Source organism: Pempheris klunzingeri, chromosome 7 (genome assembly GCF_042242105.1).
Source record: "Pempheris klunzingeri isolate RE-2024b chromosome 7, fPemKlu1.hap1, whole genome shotgun sequence".
Taxonomy (NCBI): Eukaryota; Metazoa; Chordata; class Actinopteri; order Acropomatiformes; family Pempheridae; genus Pempheris; species Pempheris klunzingeri.
In genome coordinates, this window is record NC_092018.1 from 16,297,570 (window position 1) to 16,322,349 (window position 24,780).

Here is a 24,780-nt window from a genome sequence, read left to right on the forward strand (position 1 = left end):
GGGAATAAATTTTTCCTCTTTCTCCGTACTCCATCTACAGGACTCGGAGGGCATGCTAGATTTTCTTCCAGGGGAGAGGTTAAAGTTCATCACTGTGACCATCGTAGACAATCCTGTCCCTGAGCTGGACAAGATTTTTAGAGTAGAGCTCTACAATGCTGATGGAGGTGAGAAATTTGAGCTCAAAATCACGCTAAAACTCAGGATACTGTATTTATTAGTTTGAGTTGCATGTGGATATAGTTTTATCCTTAGAACTTCTTTCACCTGTTCATGTATTCAGTACATTTATACTAGAAACCTGACTTAGGGCTGAACTGACCCTTTATTCTGCCCTACTGTTTTTGTGTGGTTTGTGTGCTGTGCTCCTGTGTGCTTCCCCTTACCCACCTACCTACGTGATCACCGACCCACCCTCCCTCTCATTTGCCCTTCAATCTCCTCTCTTCTGGCGTGATTCTGTCCTGGTTTGACACTTGTTTGATCCCCGTGTGTGATCCATCAGTGGATCAGTTTCTGCGTAGTGAAGGAAGTGGTAGTGGCGAGAGTGACTCTGACTTCCTCCTTCCATCCTATCACCACCATGGTAAGTATCCCCCTCCTTTACTACCCAAACTGCCTCCTGTTTCCATTCCTTCACCCTGATATCCATATAATTTCTCACTCCCTAAGGTTGCTCAAAGTCAAATTCCATCAGGGATCAAGTGATAAGTTGCTGCTACTGACAGGCAATAGTTTGAGTTGATATTAAATATCTTTCACTGTGACTGTTATGGCCACCATAGAATTGGCCTATTGATCTAATTCAGATATAACTTTGCTCAAACATAGTACACAAAAAAATCACCCCTAATACTTGGTCATTTAGTATCTTTGAGCTCTGTCTTAAGCGTGTGTTTAACTTTGTGTGGTATTTACATTGTCCTGTGACCCCTGTGAGAAGTACCCAAGGAAAGTGATGTGGGAAAAGCAAACAGCCTTTCGGGGCAGTAGGGGTAAGTGGTTGACACCAAGAGAGAGACCCCAGTGGTTTATAAATTTGGGCTACTGTCACCTGCTTTCGGAAAAACCTCCACACACATACACACTCACTGGGGTAAAAGGTAAAAAGGTGTGTATTATTATTATTGAGCTATTTTCTATCAAAATCACCAGCTTGATTGATTAAAAGGTGATCATCATATCTCCACTCCCACTTCTCTGACCATTGGGTATTTTTCATTACTTCAAACTGAAACTCCAACCAAAATTCAACCAGCATTTATCACAAAGAATTAACACAGGTTCATATCTGTAATTCTGTGTGTAGCCAGCTTGGGAGTTGGGTCGCACATCACAGTGACCATCGCTGCTTCTGATGACGCTCATGGAGTGTTTCAGTTCAGTACTGAATCCCTGTCTGTCAATGGGACAGAACCTGAGGACGGACGCAACTCTGTGGTCCTGCAGGTCAGTGCAATGCACAGTTTGAAGAGTAGGAAATGACCAGTGAGGCTCATTAGTCTTGTTTTTTTAAATACAGTGTCTGGTCAAGTATTGTTCTTCACCATGCTATGTTTTCACCTCTCCCAGGTGGATAGGTCCTTTGGTGACCTCTCCAATGTAACTGTGTACTGGGAGGCTGATCCCACCTCTGAGGGGGAGCTCCTCAGCAGGTTTGGGAACATCACCTTTGGTGTAGGTCAGACGTCAGAGAACATCGTCATCAGTGTGGCCCAGGATGATATACCTGAATTGGACAGGAGTTTCAACGTGTCCTTGGTTAATGTCTCCCACGGCCGTCTGGGTGTCCGGACATCTGCCACTCTCACTGTGTTCGCCAGTGACGACCCTTATGGTGTTTTTGTATTCGCTAATGTAACAAGGTTTGCCCGACTTCCTGAAGGTGATTCAACTGTCTCCCTCACCATCCTGCGACAGAGAGGCCTAATGGGTCAGGTGTGTTCTTCTGTAGAGGGTTTAGAAACTTAAGGAACTGATGAAATTAAAGACACTTGTGATTCTGTGACTTTTAACAGACCAGAATGACCAAAATGTATGATTTTTTCCGATTTTAATTTGTCTAGGTACGCGTCACATATGCAACACTGAATGAGGCAGATCCAGAACCTTACAGGACCCCTGGGGTGGGCCGAGCCACTGAGGCCCGGGATTTTGTTCCCCTCCTGGATTCTGTTGTGTTCTTGGCCAATCAGAGTGAAGCAAACATCACCCTCCAAGTGCTGGATGATGAGGATCCAGAAAGAGATGAATCAGTGTTTGTGAAGTTGGTCAATGTTCAACTCATCGAAGGAGAGCAGGAGAGGCTCAGTAAGATACAGACACTCCCACTGAGATTGTATCTGAAAACATGATTCAAGACATAATGATTCTTTAAGCATGCCACACTAAACTGATTAAATATCCTCTTGCTGTTCCTTTCAGTTTCCAATTCTCCTTCTCTGGGCCCCAAGACTGACATTGTAGCCCAGGTGATAGTGGAGGCCAGCGATGATGCCTTTGGTGTCCTCCAGCTGTCGACTTCTGCCGTCAGTGTCGCAGAGCACTATGTTGGGCCCATAATAAATGTCACGCGTGTTGGTGGCATCTTTGCTGATGTATCTGTCAAATTCAGAGCAGTGCCTTTGACCGCCAGAGTCAGTAAGTGTTGGCCATTGAGTATGGATTTAAAACTTTCTCTCTTTGATTTGTGTGTGAAGAGGCAGGTCATGTATGTACATATGTGTAATCCTATAGGTGAAGACTACAGCGTAGCCTCCTCTGATGTGGTCCTCCTGGAAGGGGAGTCCAGTAAATCTGTACCCATCTATGTCATCAATGATATGGTCCCTGAGCTGGAGGAGACCTTTCTCATTCAGCTGATCAACCAGACCACCGGAGGAGCTCTCCTGGGGGAGCTGACACGAGCCATCATCACCATACTGCCTTCTGATGACCCTTTTGGTGCCTTTGGTCAGTAGGCATTATCCAGAATATGTTTTAATCTTTTCATCTTATTTTGGACAATAAGGAAGTTACTCACTTGATTTTATTTCTACCTAGTCTTCCAAGCTGTTCCAATTACCATAGAGGAACCAGGATCAAACTCCATTGAGGTCACATTGCCTATAGTGCGTAACGCTGGTACTATTGGCACAGTGGTGGTTAGATGGCAGGCCACTGTCAATGGTAAATTAGCAGTGGGTGACATCAAACCCGCATCAGGAGAGGTGAAATTTGCTCCTGGAGAGACCATGAAGACGCTCCAAGTGGAGATTTTAGCCGATGATGTACCTGAAATCACAGAGGTAAGAAGCATTTGAAATACGTTTTATCAAATAATGTTATACAACCACTTTTTAAGTGGTGATTTTTAAGTTTAGTTGCAATGTTAATGACTCTCTTTTCTAGATAATCAAGGTGGAGCTTACTGCTGCCAGTAATGGAGGAAACCTTGGGGCCGATACATCTGTTAATATAATAGTGCCTGCCAACGACAACCCATACGGGACAGTCTACTTTGAACAGTCTGCTTACCGAGTTCAGGAGCCACTGGAGGGAGTTTACAGAGCCAATATTTCTATCCGCAGGAGGTACTTTTAATTATTATTTTCTTTTGGAATAATGGTTTCATGTTGTTAGCGTTAGGATTACTAACGTTAAACCCTCTTTTCTATCTCCATTGCCTTTATTCCAGTGGTGGTCACTTTGGTCGCTTGGAGATTGTGTACAGCACCTCAGAGATTGACATTGTTGGCTTGGCTCAGGCTGATGGCCAGAACCTGCCAATGTACTATGACCTCCCAAAAGCAGGCGTTCCGTCCACTGGCCCCCTTAGGACAGTTAACATCACTGGTCAAGGGGACCCTCTGGATGCATGTGCCGCTGCTTGTCTGAGGGAGCGTGCCTGCCAGGCCTTTTCTCTGTCATCAAGGGTGACCCCACCATCTTGCACTTGGGTAACCTCTGGGGCTGACCAGCTGACTGCTGAATCTGAGGTTATGACTTATGTAAAAAACATTACTGCAGCTGCTGTCCTGTTCAGCAGCCAGGCTGTGGCGGGGAGTGATTACACCCCTGTGACAGCCCGAAGTGCCTTCATGGACGATGGGTCAGGTGTCGCCAACCTGACAGTCCCAATCTTGACTGATAAATTCCCTGAAATGGATGAGAGCTTCGCCATTCAGATCCTAAAGGTACAACCCAATCATATTGTCCTGTTTTACTTATGATTTAATTTGGTTTACATGCATTCTATTTAGCTGTCAACTGAGTTTTACCACAATCTGTATAACAAACGGTTTTACCATGTGTCGTTTTAAGGTAGAGCTGATGAATCTGACTGTGGCACAGAAGAACCTGCCCTCGATCGGCCAGCCAGACAAAGCTGTAGTCACTATAGGGATGAATGGAGATGCGTTTGGCGTATTTTTGATTTATACTCTAAGTCCCAACGCCACCAACGAGGGGCTATATCTAGAGGTTCGAGAGGAGCCTACGGTTGTGGTGCCCCTGGTTATAGAGAGGACAGGGGGGAATCTGGGCACTGTCAGCGTGGAGTGGAGGTTTGTTGGTGGAAAGGCCACACCAGATGCTGACTTCACTGGAACTGGAGGGACTCTGGTCTTTGATGGTATGTTGATCACTCACTGATCAGCAATAGTATGTAGTTTAATAATTTTCTATCAAGAATTATATAAAAACCAACATTCAGAGTGAATTATTTGGATCAACATCCTTTTCAACAGTCATCATTGGGATTCTTACTCAACCAATGTTGCATGTACTTTATTCTCTCTGCCTACAGGTGATCTGAAGAAGACGATAGAGATTGTAATCAGAGATGATATGGAGCCAGAAGACAACGAGAGCCTCATGATTGGTCTTGTTAATACGGAGGGGGGAAGTCGAATCCAACCCAGCTCCGACACTGTAACCATAGTGATACTGGCTAACGATAACGTGGCAGGGATAGTGGGATTCCATCCAGCCTCACGTTCTGTCATCGCCAGAGAAGGTGGGCAGATATTTCTGATGCTATTGTGTTTGGATATTCACTCTGTAGTGCAAAGCACATTATCATCTCCATACTTTACATTCCAAACCCTTTCCACGGTCTCTGTCACTGGAGATGAGTCCTAATTATGCATGAGTGAAAACGTAAGGGAATGCACTCATAGTAACAGCCGCTTGCAGCAACAGGTGGGCCCTGTGGTTGTCTGTCATGATCTTGAAATTATGTATGCATGAGCGGTTGAAGTGTCCCCAAGTAGAATCCATGCAATTAGACCTTGAGTTGCCTCTTGGCATCTGGAGTATAAGAAAGGCCATTCACATGTATCCATCTTTCATCTTAGATAATGGCCATCTGCATATTCAAATCAGTAAATTGTATTAAGACTGGTATAAAGCTTAGGAAGGGTTTAAGCATCTTCTTCCGATTCCATCATTGCATTAAATTTTGTCACATATTGTCAAGGAAGAAATGTAAGAATAACACCCAGTAGTTAAGATTACTCTTGCCTTTGGGCTCACCGTATTCTATTTGATATTGCAGGCGAGAAGCTGTCCTTATTGGTGTTAAGAACAGCTCCAGGTCTGGGTAACGTCACTGTGGACTGGTCTGTACAAGGGTCCCTTGTACAGCGGACCTTCACCCAAACCTCAGGGACACTTTTCTTTGCTGAGGTAAATACTAGATCATTGAATAGTTTATTGTGGAATCATTAAACACATTTATTGCACAGTTTGGCGATGTACAGTACTGTGCAAAAGTTTTAGGCAGATGTGAAGAAACGCTGTAAAGTAAGAATGCTTTAAATAAAAATAAAATGTAATTGTTTCTTTATTGATTTACAAAATGCAAAGTGAGCGAACAGAAGAAAAATCTCAACAATTTCATCAACTCTTCTAAGTACACTTGCACACAGTCACTGAAGGAGGTCGATGGGTAGGTTGTTCCAAACATCTTGGAAAATTGACCACAGATCTTCTGTGGATGTAGGCTGCCTCCATGATGGTATTGCATGATGGATAAGTATCAGCATTGTGGACACTATTATTCCTGACCAAATCTCCAACTGCATCTGCAGAAATGCAGCCCCAGACTTGCAAGGAACCTCCACCATGCTTCACTGTTGCCTGCAGACACTCATTATTGTACCGTTCTCCAGCCCTTTGGTGAACAAACTGCCTTCTGCTACAGCCAAATATTTCAAATTTTGACTCATCAGCCCAGAGCACCTGCTGCCACTTTTCTGCACCCCAGTTCCTTTGTTTTCATGCATAGTTGAGTTGCTTGGCCATGTTTCCTGGCCAGAGATTTTGCTTTTTGGCCGGTTTCTTCCCTGAAGACCACTTCTGGACAGACTTCTCTGGACAGCAGATGGGTGTGCCTGAGTCCCACTGGTTTCTGCTCATTCTGAGCTGATGACACTGCTGGACAGCTTCTGATTTCAAAGGGAAGTAAGTGTAATGTGTCTTTCAAGTTTCTGTGGCTGACCACTGCATCTATGGTCCTCAACATTGCGCATTTCTTTGTGCTTCTTCTAAAGAGCTTGAACAGCACATCCTGAAACCTCAGTCTGCTTTGAAATCTTTGCCTGGGAGAGACCTTGCTGATGCAGTATAACTACCTTCTGTCTAGCCATGATGACCTGTGACATGAAACTCATCTACAACCTCACCTTGGCAGCAGAGTTTGCTCTTCCTCACCCAGTTTTAAGCCTCCTACAGCTGCTTCTGTTTCAGTTAATGACTGTGTTTCAACCTAGATGTGAAATTGATGATCATTAGCACCTGTTTGGTATAATTGGTTAATCATACACCTGACTGTGATCTGACAAAATCCCTGACTTTGTGCAAGTGTTCCTAGAGGAATTGATGCTGTTTTGAAGGGTAGTCACACCAAATATTGATTTGATTTAGATTTTTCTTCTGTTCGCTCACTTTGCATTTTGTAAATCAACAAAAAATTTCTTCACACCTTCCTAAGACTTTTGCACAGTACTGTAGGTTTTGGCACAGATCAGATATCGTTATTGTTGTTCTTCTGTGAGGTTGATTGAAGGTATCGGCCACAGAGCTTATATGTTGGTATTTTCAGCAGTAATCACTTATTTGGGGTGTGTCTTCTACAGGGACAGCTAAATGCCACGGTAGTCCTGCAGCTTCTAGATGACGCCACACCAGAAGACAAAGATGAATACAAAGTTTCCTTGTCGAACATACGGACTTTTGGTAATGCATCTGCTCTTTGTATCTTAATATTTTTTATATATATATATATATATATATATATATATATATATATATATATATATATATATATTTTTTTTTTTTTTTTATTTGTTAAGAAACCACAAATACCTCTAAATCACCCCAGTTAGATTAACATTCCCCTGACTTCCCCACAGGTGTTGTGGTGACAGGCCATGCTGCGCTGGATGCTCAGGGCAGTGAGGCGGTGCTTAGTGTGGACACCAGCGATGAGCCATATGGGCTGCTGACCATTGCCCCCTCTTCCCTTAAGGTGACCACTGAGGAACGGGCCCGAACTATAAACATCTACGTTAATAGAGAGTTTGGAGCCTCAGGTTAGTGGATCAAGTGTGAATGCAAAAATGCATCCTAAAGTAATGGGTTCCCTTTTAGTTGATTAATTCTATATGTGAAATGCTATGCAACATTTTGATTATTTTGTTAGGTGTATATACATTGTGATTCTTTACCTTGTAAATTATAGTTAATTAATTTAATTTAACTCAAACATTTGTGTACAGGAGCCGTGAATATCACCTATGAAGTTATAAGAGGTTCTCTACAAGACCTGTCCGAGGTAGAAGGTGCTCTTGCTGACCCAGGACAAGACTTCATCTCTGGCACTGGTTCTGTAATCCTTCAAGATGGACAGACTTCTGTCGCCATCCCTGTCACCATACTGGAGGTGAAGACCATGGCTGTCTTCCATCCTTTCATTTGTAGTCCATCCAACTGAATACCCAAGATGATGATTGTGGCTTGATCTGCCCTTTTCACTGTGTTTAATAAGTTTTCTTTTAGGGGTCACAGTGTTTCACTTGTTCCAGCAAAAGCAAAAAATTACTCTTTGATCTCTGCCAGTACAAGCTCTTTTTTTTTTTTTTTGTGATGCAAGTTATGTTGATTTGTTTGAATGTGGAATTTTAAAGTTTTTTGTGTTTCCATTTGTGTTATTAGGACGACATACCAGAGTTGCAGGAGTTCTTCCTGGTCAATATAACATCAGCGGTTCTGATCACAACTCTTGCCACAGTTCCCCAACTAGGTAACAGCTTAGAGCTGATCTGTGCTACAGTCGTCACTGACTTTCTTTTATCGCATTTAGCCATCAGACATTTTGTATATGTAAGATTCTTGTTTGATTTCTGTCATTGTTTCTCTGTTTCTTTGCTCTTTTTTATGATGCCTTTTACATTTTTGTTTGTGCAATTTTGATGAAATCACTTTCCTTCTTTTCTCTTTGTAATTTCTCACCATTTGCTTTGTTTGATGAGTAGAGGTTGTGTATTGCACATTGCCAGGTAAATTACACATTCATATATTCAGCTTTGCCTAAAATGTCATGTAGTTCGATATATATATATATATATATTACGATACATACAACATTCCTCTATGGTCTGTTAAACTACAACATTGTAGCTGATTTTCAGAATGCACCATGAAAGAGCTTGGTAGTTACTGCTGCTGCTTTTGCATAATCCAAACCACAGTCCAATTTATGAATGAGTAACTTTAGAAAGTGATGAGTTGACAGAACACTACAGGCAGAGCAGCACTTGGAGGCTCCTAGAATACTATCGGCCTTCTGCATGGAGACACACAGTAAACACACAGCCGCTCTTTTGGCAGCAGTCATTATGTGGCTTGGATGGTGAGATTGATGCCTTCCATGATTGAGGAAGCCTGGGGATTTGGTGGGAGCCGAGTAGCACTGTGTGGTGAGGAGAGAGAAAGCCAAACTAAACCCGTAGCTGGCCTCCTAGTGTCTTGGCCATAGATTGAATGGGAGAAGACTATTCAGGGGGTCATAAATCAGTCTGCCTGAAAGACTTGGCTGCTCAGCCTCCCAAGCCACTTACAGGAGACGCTTCTTAGCTGTAATCCTCTGCTCAAATGTGCCATGACAGAAGTTCGATCGTCTATAGTTTCCTCTTGCACATCTTGCTGTTGGTGCTTGCACTGTAGTTACAGCCCTGAAGTCAATGATAGGAAATTAAAATGAATACCAAACTTTTTACTACAGTCATTCTAAACAAGTGACAGTCTAACAGTCGTCATATGTTTCCTCTTTGTATCTTGTCCTTCACCCAGACACCCAGGGTTTGGTGGCAGAGGTTAGCATCGCTGCTAATGACGGAATCAGAGGAGTCATTGAATGGACAAACACCATGTAAGAAAATAACAAGTAACATATTTCTTATGTTGGTTTGCACATGTTTCAATGAAAGTTTTTCTTATCCAAATATTTTCTGGTTTACAGGTTTGAAGTGAATGAAACAATGGGGGCACTGACTCTGGTGGCTTACAGGAACAAGGGGACATATGGAAATGTCTCTCTTTTCTTCTATGCTCAGAACCTGGAAGCTCAGCAGGGACTGGACTACAATATCAGTGAAACGGTATTTAGACATTAAACACAAAATCACAGACCCACACATACGTACTTACACAGCACAACATTTAATATTCATGATAATATGAATATCCACAAGGGCTATGTCAAGGGCAACTGGCTGAGATTCTTGAAATGTTTCGTCTCTCATCCCAAAGGACTTCTCAGTCCTAAAAAATAAATACTGAAAAAAGCCTTTTGCAAGAGAGCCAAAAGGTCTTCAAGAATCTACAGCTAGTACAGTTGTTCTTGACTTAGCCCCCCTGGATAAAACGTGACCTGGATGACTGAGAGTCCTCACAGACATGCAGTTCCATGAAGTTATTAAACTGAAAACCCATTGTCCACCCAGATGCTCCATTTTGTTGATGGCGAAAGGCATAAGTTTGTGGAAGTGCAGATCATAGATGACGCCATTCCAGAGGGAGCTGAGAGATTCCAGCTCATCCTGTCTGAGCCCTCCCCTGGGCTGGAGCTGGGCACCAATACCACAGGTAGATAGGATATAGGAATAGCAAGCAAGAGAATTTCTGGAATATCTCAGTCAAACAGCATAAGACAGTAGAACATAAGCTTCCAATGAATATTCAGTTACATGTAATACTTTGTAGAGCTTTGAGTTAAGAGGGTTAGGAGTTTCATAAATTAACATGTAAGATAAAATAGGTCTATACCATGACCAGAGAAAATGTTTAAAAAGTTTTTTAATCCTATATTAAACACTGTTCCAGTAAACAGTTACAGCCTTGTTGTATATACAGTAAACGAAAGTGAATGTGACCATAGCAACGATACATCTGCCTCATGCTGTTCCAAACCATAAGTCAAACAGACCACAAACAAACCTATTTTCTGTAATAAATGGTACCGTATAAAGGCAATAGTACACAACAAAGTGGCCAATTATATAAAAATAACTACGTTACTATGATTACATTTTTCTAAACATCTTTTCTGTGTTATAGCAACCGTGAACATCCTGGCCAGTGACGATGGACACGGTGTCCTTTCCTTTAACACCAGTGAGCATTTCTTATTGAAGGAGCCCACTTCTGTGTCGGGGCTTAGTGAGAGTGTGGCCACCCTGTACGTGGTTCGGAACCCCGAGGAAGGCACATTTGGCACCGTTATTGTGCAATTCACCATCACTGATGCCAACGGCAGTCTCGCAGAGGGCGATTTGATGCCAGCACAAGGGTTTGTGGTACTGGAGGATGGAGTCAGATTTAAGGTGAGGGAAAGTAGAATTTTACTGGCTAATAACATACATGAGAAAACATTTATACTGTTAAAGATCATTTTCTCTTTTCCTTTGCACTCATACATTTAAAATGGTACACAATAGTACATTTTTATAGTCAGTATTGCTTCAAACATTAATTTCGTTTTTTTTGTGTTTTGAACAGCATGTACAGTTTTTGACTGATCAGAAGTTTCACCTGTGTTGTTTCAGATGCTGGAAATCTGGGCAGTACTGGATGCAGAGCCCGAAGTGAATGAAACCTTCACAGTGACCTTGTCCAACCCAACAGGGGGTGCACGGCTGGGTGACAAACTCCAAACTCTCATCACCGTCCTGGAGAACTTGGCTCCTTCTGGCTTGTTCCGCATCGGACCTTCTATCAACAGGTCTCAGCACAGTTGCACCAAAAGGATCTGAAACTTTCAATATTATATATTTGCAGCATACAATGTCCATTGCATGTGTGGCTGTGGAAAATGTGTATATATGTTTTCTGTACAGAACTAACACAGAAGTGGTAGTTGAAGAAGGTGGCACAACAGTCTTCCTCACCGTGTCCCGCAGTAACGGTCTTGAGTCGGCTGTCAGTGTGGAATGGGAGACTCAGTCTGACACTGCTTTTGCCTCTGGTACGACCAATAAAGTCACCCCAACCTCTTGAGCACTCATAAATTCTTCTCTTTACTTCAGTTGTTTGTTTAATTCCCCTTTCCTACCAATAAGCAATGCAGTCACGATTCATTTTATCCCACTTTTGTTCCAGAGGGTCACCTTGCAGTGATGGGTGTGTACCAGAGCTTTAAGGATAACCCTACCTCGGCTTGGTGCTCTCTTCCTGAAGGGCCTTCCTTCCTGGCTATGAGGCTGGATAGGAGGGCCACCACTGGATCCTCCCAGACCTTGGCCACTCTGTATAGGTGGCAGGGTGTTTTTGTAGCAGTGGAGGTAAGCTAACAACAGCAGCAATGTCCTTTAACCAGCACATGGTATCCCTACTGCAAACACCTACAATCGATTAATTTATGGAAAATTACATTGTTACCCTGAAAATCTCTTTCTTTTGGTCATTACAGTCTTTTAGGATTCAAGACCCAACCTCCTGTGTTGGGTTTGCAGTGAATGGTTCTACCTACATAGGCATCACACATAGTGGCCCTCCCTTCTCCCCTGCTGCCAACCTCAGCATCTTCAAATTGCAGAAAGACCTCAACATCACCTTGGTAAGCAGAAACCCAGAAATCATGGTACAACATAACTATCAGCTTTTTGTATCATCCACAAATCATTTGAGGCAATCTGATTTCTGTAGGAACAAACATTAGGTGTCGAAGCTCTGGATGTGAAGCACTTCTCCACTGAAGGCAGAGATTATCTAGTAGCATCAAGCCAGGTGAGGCTGACCGTTCCACTGTTTAGACAGATCTTTAATTGTTTTCAGTCATGTCAGTATCATTAGCAGGCCAACATTCCTCTTTGGTGGAATTTCAAGCCCATTTTATGACTGAACTCAAGTTTTTTTTTTATTTTGTTTATTTCATGCTACAGATTTTTGTTTGGACTGGAGGCTCCTTCACCCTCCTCCACTCTATTGACATCGAAGAGGACATCCTAAGCGTGACTCCATTCACTCATGCAGGTGTTCCTTACCTACTGGTGTGCGTAGACAGACATACTGTCAACTGCCTCCTGCTTCAGTGGACCAACGGAGAATTTCAGAATCCACAGACTCTCCAATTCACGGGCAGAGCCATTCAGGTTGAGATAATCAACACAAGAGCAGAGGACACTCTCCTGTTGGTTCTTATTGAAGGTGACCTGTCTTGCTTGGATGTCATAGAACAATATATGCTGTCATTGTTATCTTGCACATTAAAATAACTACTGTCTCTAATCTCTTTTTTTTATAGTATTTGAACATAACTGAACTGATATGTCAAGCAAAATTAGTAGTATTCATGAGCCTGTATTTTTAAAAGACTGCGGTGCAGAGATAACACATTTAAAAATGGCCAAGGAGTCTAGTCCACAGTATGCTAAGAGGAGGATAGTTGTGTTTTTTGCAATAATGAGATGCTATTTTCTGTGGTTGTGCCCTCAGTGTGCTTTTGTAGTGGATTTTGCAGTGGTTAGATTTTGGTCCGGATAGCACAAACAAATCGGTGATACTTTAGAAGGCACACAGAAACTCAAAACACAAAAACAGCCTTGTTATGTTGTCTCAACTAAAATGACAATATTCATAATGTCGGCCAGATCATATATTTATACTACGCTCTGTATATTTTGATGAGACATAATCTCTGAGTCTGCAAAAGTGGTGAGTTTTCTTGGTTTAGACCTGTTGTGGGTTTATGGGAAAGGCCTCTGTGCAGAGCAGAGCCACAGTGGGACTCAGAGGTTGTAATTTGTCAGTCTTGGGTGTGTCAGTCAGACCAGTCCGTACTTTACATAAACATGCTATTCTATCGTGAAAGTACCTAAATCTGTGTGTTTCTGTGCATTCTTGTGTCTTTCTCCAGGTCTCACTTCATCCTGTGAGGTGTTACAGTGGAGCTCAGGGCAGCCTTTGCCACAGCTTTATCAGTCCATTCCTCACCCGGGCCTCACCTCTATTCACCCCTTTACTGCTCCTTCTGGGATCAGTAAGCACAGATGTCATAAAGTGCTTTGTTAACTGACCTTAACCTTTGGTCATTTTAATCCAGACATCCTGATTAAATCTTTCTCTTCCTCATAGCTTATGCCCTGCTGGCTGGAAGAAATGGCTCATTACTCTACTCCTGGAGGTCTGATGTCAACCTGCTGGCTATGATCCTGAGGGCCCCTCCAGCCATTAGCTTCCTCTCTATCATGGTCCCGTCCCTCAATACCACGAAGACCCTCTTGGCCTCTAGCGAGGAGAATAGTTCCACCATTTATGAATTCACCTCTGTCTCCAATCAGTCTGATTTCATACCCAGGTACCCAAATTGTTTTTATAAGTCACAGACTATTTTATGCTCAGAAAAACAAATCCTGCTCAAGGAGAAATAAGGAAAATAATAATTAGATAATAAATGTGGTGTTTTCTTTCTTCCCTCACATTCAGTTTTGGGGAGTTGTACTTTGCACCAGGTGACAGTGAGCTAGAGATAGCAGTGAACATCATAGATGATGACATCCCAGAGGAGCAGGAGTACTTCCAGGTCAGCCTCAAGAATCCAAAAGGTGGGGCGGAGATTGGATTTGGTGGTCAGGTGACTGTGATTGTCCCAACCAACGATGACGCCCACGGAGTCATCGGCTTTGCTCAGGTAAGCAGATAAACCTTTTGATGTTAGACAGCTTGTGCATTTGCCTGTCGTGTTATGTGTTCATAGATCATATCAGAATAAATTCAACAGGGTTTTTAAAGCGCAAACTGATGTGATATAGAAATATATTGTCATTACCTCTCTGCAGGATTCTCTGGCTGTTGAAGTAGAAGAACTGGAGCAAAATAATCAAATTTCTCTGAGTGTGGAGAGGAAAAGAGGGACTTTTGGCAGACTGACTGTTCACTGGGCTGCCAGTGGCAGTCTGGCAGACATTTACCCCACTTCAGGAGTGGTGAGTAAACCTCAAAACACATTCCTGTATGCATTGTTTGAAAATGAAATGCTTGCCAAAACAAACAATGGCAAAATTATAATGTAACATCACAAATTTGATGAATCAAATTAAATTTGTTTTATGTCGTAGGTAACATTTTCAGAGGGCCAGTCGGTGGCCATCATCTCACTGACTGTGATAGCAGATGGTGTCCCAGAGCTGAAAGAGAGTGTCACTATCACCCTCATGGATGTCACCACTGTGGGGCTGCAGGACCTACGACAGGCTGCAGTCATTGACAAGCAGCAGGCACAAGCTCTACTCACCATCCTACCAAATGGTTCTCCCTACGGGGTGATTGGATGGCATCTGGACTCCCAGTTTACACTAACACAAGAACCACAGAGTAAGAATTTCTGTTGCAAGAGATGAATGAATGAGTAATGATTTGTCAGTAAATGTGTGTTTTTACTGGATAACAGTGCAAAGGGGTCTTATTTAGCCAGTTGCTGAGCACCAATCTTTCATTCTTTTGGGATTAGGTTTCCTAAGGAGCTATTACGGTAATCGCACTTTGAGATTTACTGTAAAGGATATCGGTGATTTCCAGGATGTGAAGTAATTTATGATTTGTCTTAATCTGTGTATTGGAGGCAGTCCTAAATGTTAGAGAAGTCTGACTAGTAGAGTAACATACCTAAATACTGGCCTTCAAATATTATTTAACTTAACTGTGTTCAGTTAATTGCCGTCTTCCATGTCATGACAGGTCTTGGAAATATAATTTTTGTGCTGTTTAAACATTGTCTTATGTAACCTACTTTTCTCCCAACCCGCAGCGGTTCCTGTAAATGTGACTCTCTCTATAGTGAGAGAGCAGGGCTCTTCAGGTGAGGTGGCAATCCATTACCAGACCAGGCCAGCCCTGTACCAGCCCCCATCCAACCAGGCCACTGCAGGACAGGACTACACCCCCAAAGACAACACCATCATCATGATAGATGGTGCTACTGTGGCCCTCGTCACTGTCACAATCCTACCGGTAAAGAGATACTGTTTGTTGGTAGAAGCGTCCTAATATATTTTCTAAAAACTTCTCATTACGTAGCATTAAGAGTTAATTTCTCTTCTAAACATGTAATATAAAGAGTGTAAAGTGTAGGACTGTGATGCATTTTGAGTTCGTATGCCTCCAGTCCTTTCAAAGTATCAATCTCCCATCTGCGATAATAGGTTTTCTTCCATAATCGCAGGCACAATTTTGGTTTTCCTATCATTCATCTTACACCTCCCACACGCACGCCCATTCAGATTGGATATGCAGATTGACTCATGTTTCTTGCCTTCAGGATAAAGCCTTTAAAAGCCAGGTGTAGGCGATCACTAGAGGAATAAATCCAACATGTTCTCTCCTTGTTTCTTGCTGTTCTGTTCATCTAGAAATAACCATTAATCTTCAAAAAACTGTCCTTCCTCTTACCCATCTTTTCACTCTTTTATATCCTCACAGATGATTTGTGGGTCTGTGGGGAACATTTTAACCTCCCAGTAATTCAACATTTGAATATGTTTTGTAATAATATAAATTTTGCAAATAACAGCAGTGGTAACCATAGAAATGAATTTCGTGACAAAGCTTTCAAATTAAATTAGGAATGTGTTTGTATGACAGAGACATATAGCATTTGTACATGCTCATGTATGCTTTTTATGTGTGTTTTCTAAGGATGAGATCCCAGAGCTGGCAGAGAGTTTCCTAGTAAATATCACCAGTGTGGAGCTGGTTAGAGGGTCAGTGGGAGCAGGGCAGCCCAGTGTGAAGAGACCTGGTATGGAGGTAGCAGAGGTCACCATCCAGGAAAACGATGACCCTCGAGGGATTCTGCAGTTCAATGTTTCTGAGGTGAGCACATGGTCATCTCTGCAACTGTGACTTGGACATGAATATGATAGAGATGGAATTTTAATGATCCTTTAAGAATTTATAGTATATGTATTTATTTATTTACTAAAGATATTCAACATTATTTCTAAATGTCTTGCCCAGGATATCCCTGGAATCGTGTTGGCATACGAGATGCCACCTCCAGACAACATCCTCCATTTGCCAGTGGTGAGACTCGCTGGTACAACTGGAAGATTGGTCATGTACTGGGAGGCTCAGCCAGTCACTGCTGATCTTAATGATTTCAGCCCTACATCTGGGAACGTCACCTTTCAAGATGGGCAGGTAAATTAATGTCCTTATTTGAAATGAACCTGCCTTTAATATCACATCAAGCCATGCTGTAAGATGTTTCCACAAATTGTTGCTTCCACAGGATGTTACCGTGTGTTTCCTTGTCCTTACTTTCAGCGAGAAGCCACAATTGCCATCACCATCTTAGATGATGAGCTGGTGGAGACTTCAGAGACCTTCATAGTAAATTTACTGCGTGTGATTGGTGGTGCTCAACTGGGAGAAGTGACCTCTGTAACTATCAGCATTCCACCCAACGACTCGCCTCTCGGACGATTTGGATTTCAGGAACTGGAGGTATGTCTTAGGACACTTTGTCCATCACCAGATCTGTAGTTCACCAGGACTTAAATATTTCTCCAATCATCCATTGGGGAAAAAAAGATGAAGCATAAACACCACCTGAGATCCTAATGTTAGATCTACTTATCTATAACAACCTATTCTGAAGAGTCATTTTAGTTTTTAAATATCACAAATAATCATCTTACTCAATCCCCTCTCAGGTTACTGTCAGCGAGCCAGAGTTTGAGAATGATCCTGCTGCTGTGGCAACGCTAGCAGTGGTGCGTAGTGCAGGAGGTGAGGGGGCAGTAACACTGGGGTGGCAGCTGGAAGACCAGGCTAAGGATGACCTCTCACCTTTGAATGGAACCCTTATTTTCACTAAGGTAGAGTATGAAGAGGATGATGCCACTGGCCCACCACATATTGTTACGTTATTGTTTTTTTGTATGAGTTAGTCTGTAATGATAATATTATGCAATACTCACTACATCTTTTAACTTTATGTACAATGCAGTACACTGAGAGGTTCTTCATGAAGTCTGCTCTACTTTTCTTTCTTTCCAGACTGAGTCTATGAAGACATTTGTGATTAGAGCCCTCGCTGACACTGTACTGGAAGGAGATGAGCTTTTCACTGTTCGTCTGTTTCCTGCTGCGAGTGCGGCTGTCATCGACCCATTAAATGGTCAGTATTTATGAAAAACATCACACTACCAGTTGATTGAAGAAACCTAGTATTTTCAGGATTGTCTTTCAGTGATGCAATAATCATATCCATCCTCACTGTCATGTACTCCTCCAGGCATGGCCACCATCACTATCGGGGCAGACAAGGCTGCCCTGGGGATTGTTGGAATAGCAGAGTCCTCCAGGGACATTCTCATTGGAGAACCTCAGGGAGATTACAATGGTAGTGCCATAATCAGGTGAGATGAGTTAAAACAAACTGTTTAACTAACCTGGCAAGACAAAAAAGGAGCTAAATTTCACTGCCTCTGTTTTTAATTGAAGTGTATTCGTGTGTATCCCCCAGCCTTGTGCGAGGACCAGGTGTGTTTGGAGAGGTCCAGGTGCACTGGAATATCACTCCAGCTGTGGTTTCTGAGTTTGAAGCTATCTCTGGCACTGTGACAATGCAGGACAGACAGTCTGTTGCCACAATTCTACTGAAGGTGCTGAGTACTATAGATTGTAGAGTTCACTGAAAAATCTACATATCTTTATCAATGCATTGTAGAATACGCATATATACAGCCCAAAAAGCATCACACTTATGTCTTTCTGTGTGTTTTCCATAAAAATATACCTGTCAAATCTACCATGATGTCAGGCCCTGGATGATGACATTTCTGAAGAACGCCTCGAGTACCAGCTTACACTGACCTCTGCCACCTCCGGACTGGAAATCAGTCCCATAGCCAAGCATGCCAAGATTACTATGGCAGCCAGCGACAACCCCTATGGCCTATTCTCCTTCACTCAGCTCCAGATCAGTGCGACCGAGGAGGAGGGAACGGTGAGGCCAACTAAACGAGACTGATATATGGTGGAGTAGGCTCATTAACAAATGAGGTTGTGTACAGAGTCATGTGATATAGTGCAGCTACAAACCTTGGACAGCTATATGTTTTTCTCTCTTTACCGCAGGTTAATGTGACAGTTAATCGGTCTGCAGGCAGTCTTGGCAGTGTGTGGGTGACCTATCAGACCTCAGACCACACAGCAGTCAGTGGAGTGGACTTTGTTCCAGCTTCAGGGCGTCTGTTCTTTACCCCAGGCCAGACCTCACAACAAGTCACACTGCATATCCAGGACGACAGTCTTCCAGAGGGGCTTGAGATATTTTTCCTCAATATCACTGAAGTGGAGCTAGTTAACGTCAGGTAAAGTACCTTGATAAGTAGATCGATAACGGTGTTATTCAAAAAGGATGTTTCAAATGAGACTGGAGTGTCTTAGTCATTCAAAGAATAGGCATTGCAGAGCCATAATTTAGTCAAAATACAGTGTTGATGTGACTGAAGATCTCCCCATTCTGTGTCTCCCTCTGGTGGTCAGTGCTGTGGACTACACAGTGAGGGAGTCAGGTCTCCAGCTGGACCAGCCTCCAGCTGTGGGTAACATCTCGTCTGTTGCTGTGGTCATACTAAAGAATGACAATATTGAGGGTGTCCTGGAGTTCAGAGAGAACTATGTCAACATTACAGGTAAGACTCAAAACGAAGGCATACTGATGCGGTTTAAATCTTTCTTGTGAAATGTTCAATCAAGGCAAATACCTAAATAGTTTCCTTCTGTCGTTTCAGTTGAGGAGGATGTGGGCTCTCTGTTGATCCCAGTAGTGAGGAGAATGGGCTCATACGGACAGGTCTCAGCTCATTTCATTTCTAGAGGCCTGAGTGCAACCCCGGATCTCGACTACATCCTGAATAATGGCTCAGTGATGTTTGTCCATGGCCAGAATACCAGCTACATCAATGTCACTATTATAGATGACCTGGACAGGTGCGAAATTAAAATCAATGAAAACAAACGGCTAGCTTAATGCCTAAAGTGTATTGTATGTTTAGCACACACACACAGCTTTTCTGTGCTAATGCATCTTAATTTGGAAATACATTAAGCACCGAGTTAAACTGTAGATAAATGATCAGGAACTGGGCAGGACACACAACTCAGTAGTTCAGACTCAAACAAAACATAATTAATGGCTGTGATGAGTGATGACATTATTTGATTCCAATTTAACGCTGAGACTGTTTCCCTCAGTGAATATGCAGAGATATTTGAGGTCCTGCTGGTCGGAGCTACAGGGGGAGCAGTTCTTGGCTCTCAACAAGTTGCCACGGTAACCATCGGCAAGAGTGACTCCCCAAGCGGGGTGGTCCGTTTCCTCAACGAGAGCCTAATCACTGTGGTCAATCCCAACTCCACTCTCAAACTAAGTCTCGTTTTGGAGAGAGCAGGAGGCCTAGTGGGCAACGCAACGGTATGAGGAACAAAATCTTCCGTCTGAAAAGAAAATTACATCACGTTAGCTCTCTCAACGGTAGTTGCTTGAGCTTTACTCCTAGGACTTTTTCTACAAAGACATCAGCTAATTTAAACTGGTTTTACCTTTTGACAGGTTGCTTGGATCATCCGTGGCCCTAACAGCAGAGAGGTCCTTCCTCCATTAAATACAGACATCAGAGAGCCTGTGAACGGCTCCTTCTTCTTCAGGGATGGAGAGGAAGGTACACGCACCATAGAGCTGAGGATTCTCCCCCATGGGGAGGTGGAGGTGGAAGAGACATTTGTTATAGAGCTCAGCGTTCTGTCTGGAGAGATGGATGTTGATCCTCAGGCGGGTTCCTTAACACTGAAGGTACTTCATTATGCCATATCTGCAAGGTTGATTTCACCATCATGAATCAGGATTGCTGAATAAGGATTATTACAGTTTGATTTATACAGCTTATTGCTGGAGGAAATCTAATGGGATGTAATCTTGAGCAGCCTACTCACCCCTTTTTGTTTTATGTGATTTTGTCTCCCAGATCGAGAAGTTTGGTGACCCAAATGGTATTGTCCAGTTTACTGAGGATGCTCTTCGAGAGCGTGTCTACAATGAATCCACAGAAGCAGAGGGCCCATTCAGCGTTTCCCTGTCAATTACACGGAGAGAGGGTGTTATGGGGAACATCACGGTAAGATTGCATCCTTATACGTTTACTATTTATCAGTAAAATTCAGTATAAGTGCCTAAACTAGCTGAATTTCCACTGTTCCAATACAACACAACCGTACTTCCTCTCACACCTCAGGTGCATTGGCAGATACAGAGTGACTCAGACATAACAGGTGACTTCCTGGCCTTAGCTGGCACAGTGATGATCCTAGAGGGCCAAAGGGCGGCAGAAATTGTCCTCAGTCTGATGCCTGATACAGTGCCAGAGCTGGAGGAGCTTTACATTGTCCGGCTCACAGCTGTGAAGGGTGGAGCTACTCTGGACGCAAACCCGAACCTCATCAGTACTCGCATTAGGTTTGTCATGATGTTTCTGTTGAACCCAATAACACATATTGCCTTCCAGGTAAAAAGTCTAAAATGTAATGAATGAATCTTCCTCTCTCACTCTCAGGGTGCGTGCAAACGATGAGCCCCACGGTGTCTTTTCCCTGAACTCTGAGCAACAGTCCATTGTGGTCGTGGGGTCTGGGCTTGAGGTCACCAGAGCTCTGGTTATGAATGTGACGCGGCATGCCGGGCTGTTTGGCAACGCGAGTGTGGGCTATAGGATCAGTGGAGGGATAGATGAAGTGATGGACATCGAGGAGATACTTGGAGGACAAGCTGAAGGAAGGCTGTTCTTGATAGAGGGACGGGACTTCAGTGTTATCACTGTGCCCATCAGCAGCCAGGTAAGGGTGAGGATGCTTGAGACATACGCTCAGGAAATTAACACTTTGACATTTTAAAAAGGTTCCTCCTTTATCATTCACAGAATTTCAGTTTATATTGTTGGTAGGCGCCCATATAACACTTGTTTGTTTTCCTGCTTCTGTCTCTGTAGGTGTTTCTGTCAGTGGGTGAGAGCTTCACAGCAGAGCTGACTGATGTTAGACTGGTCAGTCCTATCCTTGGCTCTCCACCTCGCCTCCTTCATGAGGCCAGCGTTGCTACAGTGACAGTGCCCGAAGAAGCTGCTAATTCAGAGGTGAGTTGTGTTTTTTTTGTTTGAGTATTCTGAGTGCACTGCAGAGGGGGCATAGTTTTTCCCTCACAGATATATCATGTATCAACAAAGACATTTCATGAGGGTGTATGTTACTTCTGGTGATACACTCACTGTGTATTTTGCAGTTTTTTGTTTAGGAATAATTCATTTGGTTGAATATTTTCTTCCCTTACAGACATGAATTCATAATTGTGGTTCATTTGTTTTCTTTTAGGGTAATTTACACAGGTACAAATTATTCAATACTCATCACTTGATTCAAATGGCTCTTGGCCACCAGGAAACAAACGTGGATGGGGTGCACTAGATCCCTCTGGTATCTCTCTGCACAGACTTTAATAGAATTTAAAAATGAGTTTAGCTGCTGAGTTAGTGCTCAGACTTTGACTGTTCTGTGAACATTCAACTGTTTCGAATGGTTGATGTAACACACCATGGCTTAAGCATTTAGCCAATTAAGTTTACATGATGAATCTTGTGTACACACTACAGAAAAACACTTAAAAAATCACTTTCTTTATGAGTGTACATAAAGAAAGTGTACATGTTGAATCCGTTCCTAGCAGAGTGCAGTAAAGTAAAACAGAATTACGTGTAGAGTATAAGAAGCAATGCATTCATTTTGTTTTTTACTGGTCTAATGGTAAAGGAAATAACATTAATAACTTTTTCATTCATATGTTGTGCAGGTTGGCTTTGCCTCCCTGGCTCTGCAGGTTTCAAGTATAGAAACAGGGACATGTGAAGCAGAAGTGACCCGAACAGGGCTGTTTGGGGACATCAGGGTGCAGTGGAAAGCTGGGTATCCTTCAGGACAGGCTCCGACTGGACACAGAGTGGGTGTCATCACCCCAAACTCAGGTAAAACACTGAGAAATGATCTCTAAAGCACCGTAGACTCGCCTTATCTGAAACTACATCACAAACACCAAACAACAAAGTCATATTTGAGCAATTGATTACTTAATAAGTAACATGTCCCTATTTTAAATATCTAGGGTGTATGCCTTTCTGTTTGATTACCTTTTAGTTATACTTTGAAGGCAGTGAACTCTGATTAGATGAACTATGCTCAAAGAATATACTTATTTTTTTCTGCAGACTAAACGTTTGCAGTCTGGTGTTCAGGCTGGTACTAAACGCCAGCATGGGCTATTTAAATGGTAAATGGTCTGTATTTGGATAGCGCCTTTCTAGTAATTTCAACTACTCAAAGCGTTATTACATTACATCCTCATTCACCCATTCACACATCATTCATTCAGGATGGATCTAAGTTGGAGGAGACTATTCTTTCACACACTGAAGCCATGCTTCAGGAACAAGTTGGAGTTCAGTGTCTTGCCCAAGGACACTTTGACATGCTGACTCATAGCTGGGGATCAAACCACGATTGAGGGACGACCCACTCTACCTCTGAGCCACAGCCACCCCATTTACAACATGCAGTGTTAACTGTTGGCTCCTTTCTTCATATTCAGGCTCTTTGACCCTGGCTCATGGAGAGAGGACTAAAGTCATAAGGCTTACAGCTGTTGCTGATGCATCTGAGCCGGCTTCCTACGTGATACACCTCCCTGCTCCCTCTTCCAGCACTTCTGCAGCCAGTACTGTCAAACTCAGGTAGTATTTCATAGTAGACTGAAGTTGTGGTTGAATAAATCTATGTTACTGGAAACCTGCTGCATACAACAGTAATTAGTTAGACAGATAATCTGTAGGAAAAAAAGCACCTATACCTACAGTTATTTGCCCTATGTACATTATTGAGCAAAAATATGATGCTGTTATAATTTCATATTTGTCTATGTGAAATGTATCCTCACTCTGATGTTTGTCTCCCTGCACAGGTCAGGATTTACTGTGGCAGAAGTGGAGCCATTGGGAATCTACCAGTTTGCCCCTGATTCTCGTCACCTGGTCATTGCAGAGGACATCCAGATCATAACACTTTATGTTCAGAGACTCTACGGCTCTCGTAGCAACAGCAGCCGCCTGTCCTATACAACAGTAGCAGGCAGCGCAGCAGCAGGAGAGGACTTTATTGCAGTGCCAGACGGCCGTTTGGTCTTTGACTCACCTCGCCAAACCAACGCTTCGTTCCACCTTTCAATACTTGACGACTCCCTTTCAGAGGCTGATGAGTACTTTCACGTCAACCTTACAGATGTTCAAGTCCTCACTCCAGGCTCATCATGGGCAGGTACCTCTCCTCGCCTCAACCCTCAGCACAGCGTGGCCACTGTCACCATCCTGGCCAATGATGTGACCGGAGGAGTGCTGAGTATTGGACCGGGCCTGGTCCAGATAGCTGAGGACAGGGATGAAGGGACCCAACAGGAGCGGAAGGTGGTTCTGAGGGTGCGCAGGTCCGACAGTGTGGCTGGGCCTGTGAGGGTTCGTGTCCAAGCGTATGGAGGTGTGTGTTTGTTTTTGTGTTTTGTTTTTATGTTTGCAGTATATTATATCGTAATTTACCGTCATGTTGTCAGTTGTTATTTAAGTTGTGTTGCCTCTCACCTTTATCCAGATGGAAGTACAACACCGCTTCCTTTCACTCCGGAATCTGTTGGGACCCTTGCGAAAGAGGAGCAGGACTTCCGTTTGGAGTCCACCATAGTGTCCTTTCAGGCTGGTCAGAACGAGACAGAGGTTATCCTCCTCATCCTGGATGACTCAGAGCCAGAAGGACAGGAAGTATTCTTCATTTACCTCAGTGATCCAGAGGGAGGAGCGCAAATCGCAGACAGTCCATACCAGGGCTTTGGAGCATTTGCCAAAATCACTATCCTTGGTAAAATAATGAAAATAAGATCTTTGTTTGAGTCTGCCTATATTGAAGATATATAGATAAGTGGTATTTATTACTGTTTTGCTCACAGTCTGTTCCAGCAATTGAAATTATGCAACATATTTATTTACTGGTGTGTATTCTGGACTCTGTCTTCTGTTTATTGCATTAGTTTAACCCCAAGTGTGTCTTTTGGGTTTAATCAAATGGACCCACAGAGACCGTTTTGTTATCTCAGTGAGTGATTCGATGTTCTTCCCGTTTCACCGGCTGCTATTCCGGGCCTCAGTTCTC

At 43.1% G+C, this 24,780-nt stretch overlaps 1 protein-coding gene across 1 annotated transcript in view; it reads left to right on the top strand.

The window, feature by feature from the left end:
- adgrv1 (adhesion G protein-coupled receptor V1) overlaps nucleotides 1-24,780 on the top strand; it is a 94,017-nt gene that overhangs the window by 18,747 nt on the left and 50,490 nt on the right. The window contains exons 25-78 of the mRNA XM_070833716.1: nucleotides 50-167; nucleotides 506-590; nucleotides 1,314-1,449; nucleotides 1,573-1,938; nucleotides 2,067-2,310; nucleotides 2,425-2,640; nucleotides 2,737-2,952; nucleotides 3,043-3,287; nucleotides 3,391-3,572; nucleotides 3,677-4,175; nucleotides 4,303-4,612; nucleotides 4,787-4,996; nucleotides 5,537-5,667; nucleotides 7,119-7,218; nucleotides 7,395-7,574; nucleotides 7,761-7,924; nucleotides 8,197-8,284; nucleotides 9,334-9,412; nucleotides 9,503-9,641; nucleotides 9,987-10,128; nucleotides 10,600-10,865; nucleotides 11,088-11,263; nucleotides 11,379-11,506; nucleotides 11,641-11,822; nucleotides 11,951-12,097; nucleotides 12,187-12,267; nucleotides 12,423-12,687; nucleotides 13,397-13,519; nucleotides 13,615-13,837; nucleotides 13,966-14,170; nucleotides 14,319-14,465; nucleotides 14,598-14,853; nucleotides 15,287-15,489; nucleotides 16,174-16,350; nucleotides 16,495-16,677; nucleotides 16,804-16,983; nucleotides 17,193-17,357; nucleotides 17,539-17,659; nucleotides 17,777-17,900; nucleotides 18,008-18,146; nucleotides 18,305-18,490; nucleotides 18,622-18,857; nucleotides 19,033-19,181; nucleotides 19,281-19,479; nucleotides 19,744-19,963; nucleotides 20,102-20,341; nucleotides 20,514-20,663; nucleotides 20,781-21,001; nucleotides 21,099-21,378; nucleotides 21,531-21,674; nucleotides 22,385-22,556; nucleotides 23,177-23,318; nucleotides 23,546-24,118; nucleotides 24,233-24,489. Coding sequence (XP_070689817.1) covers nucleotides 50-167; nucleotides 506-590; nucleotides 1,314-1,449; nucleotides 1,573-1,938; nucleotides 2,067-2,310; nucleotides 2,425-2,640; nucleotides 2,737-2,952; nucleotides 3,043-3,287; nucleotides 3,391-3,572; nucleotides 3,677-4,175; nucleotides 4,303-4,612; nucleotides 4,787-4,996; nucleotides 5,537-5,667; nucleotides 7,119-7,218; nucleotides 7,395-7,574; nucleotides 7,761-7,924; nucleotides 8,197-8,284; nucleotides 9,334-9,412; nucleotides 9,503-9,641; nucleotides 9,987-10,128; nucleotides 10,600-10,865; nucleotides 11,088-11,263; nucleotides 11,379-11,506; nucleotides 11,641-11,822; nucleotides 11,951-12,097; nucleotides 12,187-12,267; nucleotides 12,423-12,687; nucleotides 13,397-13,519; nucleotides 13,615-13,837; nucleotides 13,966-14,170; nucleotides 14,319-14,465; nucleotides 14,598-14,853; nucleotides 15,287-15,489; nucleotides 16,174-16,350; nucleotides 16,495-16,677; nucleotides 16,804-16,983; nucleotides 17,193-17,357; nucleotides 17,539-17,659; nucleotides 17,777-17,900; nucleotides 18,008-18,146; nucleotides 18,305-18,490; nucleotides 18,622-18,857; nucleotides 19,033-19,181; nucleotides 19,281-19,479; nucleotides 19,744-19,963; nucleotides 20,102-20,341; nucleotides 20,514-20,663; nucleotides 20,781-21,001; nucleotides 21,099-21,378; nucleotides 21,531-21,674; nucleotides 22,385-22,556; nucleotides 23,177-23,318; nucleotides 23,546-24,118; nucleotides 24,233-24,489 — 10,510 coding nt within the window. The remainder of the gene's footprint in view (nucleotides 1-49; nucleotides 168-505; nucleotides 591-1,313; nucleotides 1,450-1,572; nucleotides 1,939-2,066; nucleotides 2,311-2,424; nucleotides 2,641-2,736; nucleotides 2,953-3,042; nucleotides 3,288-3,390; nucleotides 3,573-3,676; nucleotides 4,176-4,302; nucleotides 4,613-4,786; nucleotides 4,997-5,536; nucleotides 5,668-7,118; nucleotides 7,219-7,394; nucleotides 7,575-7,760; nucleotides 7,925-8,196; nucleotides 8,285-9,333; nucleotides 9,413-9,502; nucleotides 9,642-9,986; nucleotides 10,129-10,599; nucleotides 10,866-11,087; nucleotides 11,264-11,378; nucleotides 11,507-11,640; nucleotides 11,823-11,950; nucleotides 12,098-12,186; nucleotides 12,268-12,422; nucleotides 12,688-13,396; nucleotides 13,520-13,614; nucleotides 13,838-13,965; nucleotides 14,171-14,318; nucleotides 14,466-14,597; nucleotides 14,854-15,286; nucleotides 15,490-16,173; nucleotides 16,351-16,494; nucleotides 16,678-16,803; nucleotides 16,984-17,192; nucleotides 17,358-17,538; nucleotides 17,660-17,776; nucleotides 17,901-18,007; nucleotides 18,147-18,304; nucleotides 18,491-18,621; nucleotides 18,858-19,032; nucleotides 19,182-19,280; nucleotides 19,480-19,743; nucleotides 19,964-20,101; nucleotides 20,342-20,513; nucleotides 20,664-20,780; nucleotides 21,002-21,098; nucleotides 21,379-21,530; nucleotides 21,675-22,384; nucleotides 22,557-23,176; nucleotides 23,319-23,545; nucleotides 24,119-24,232; nucleotides 24,490-24,780) is intronic.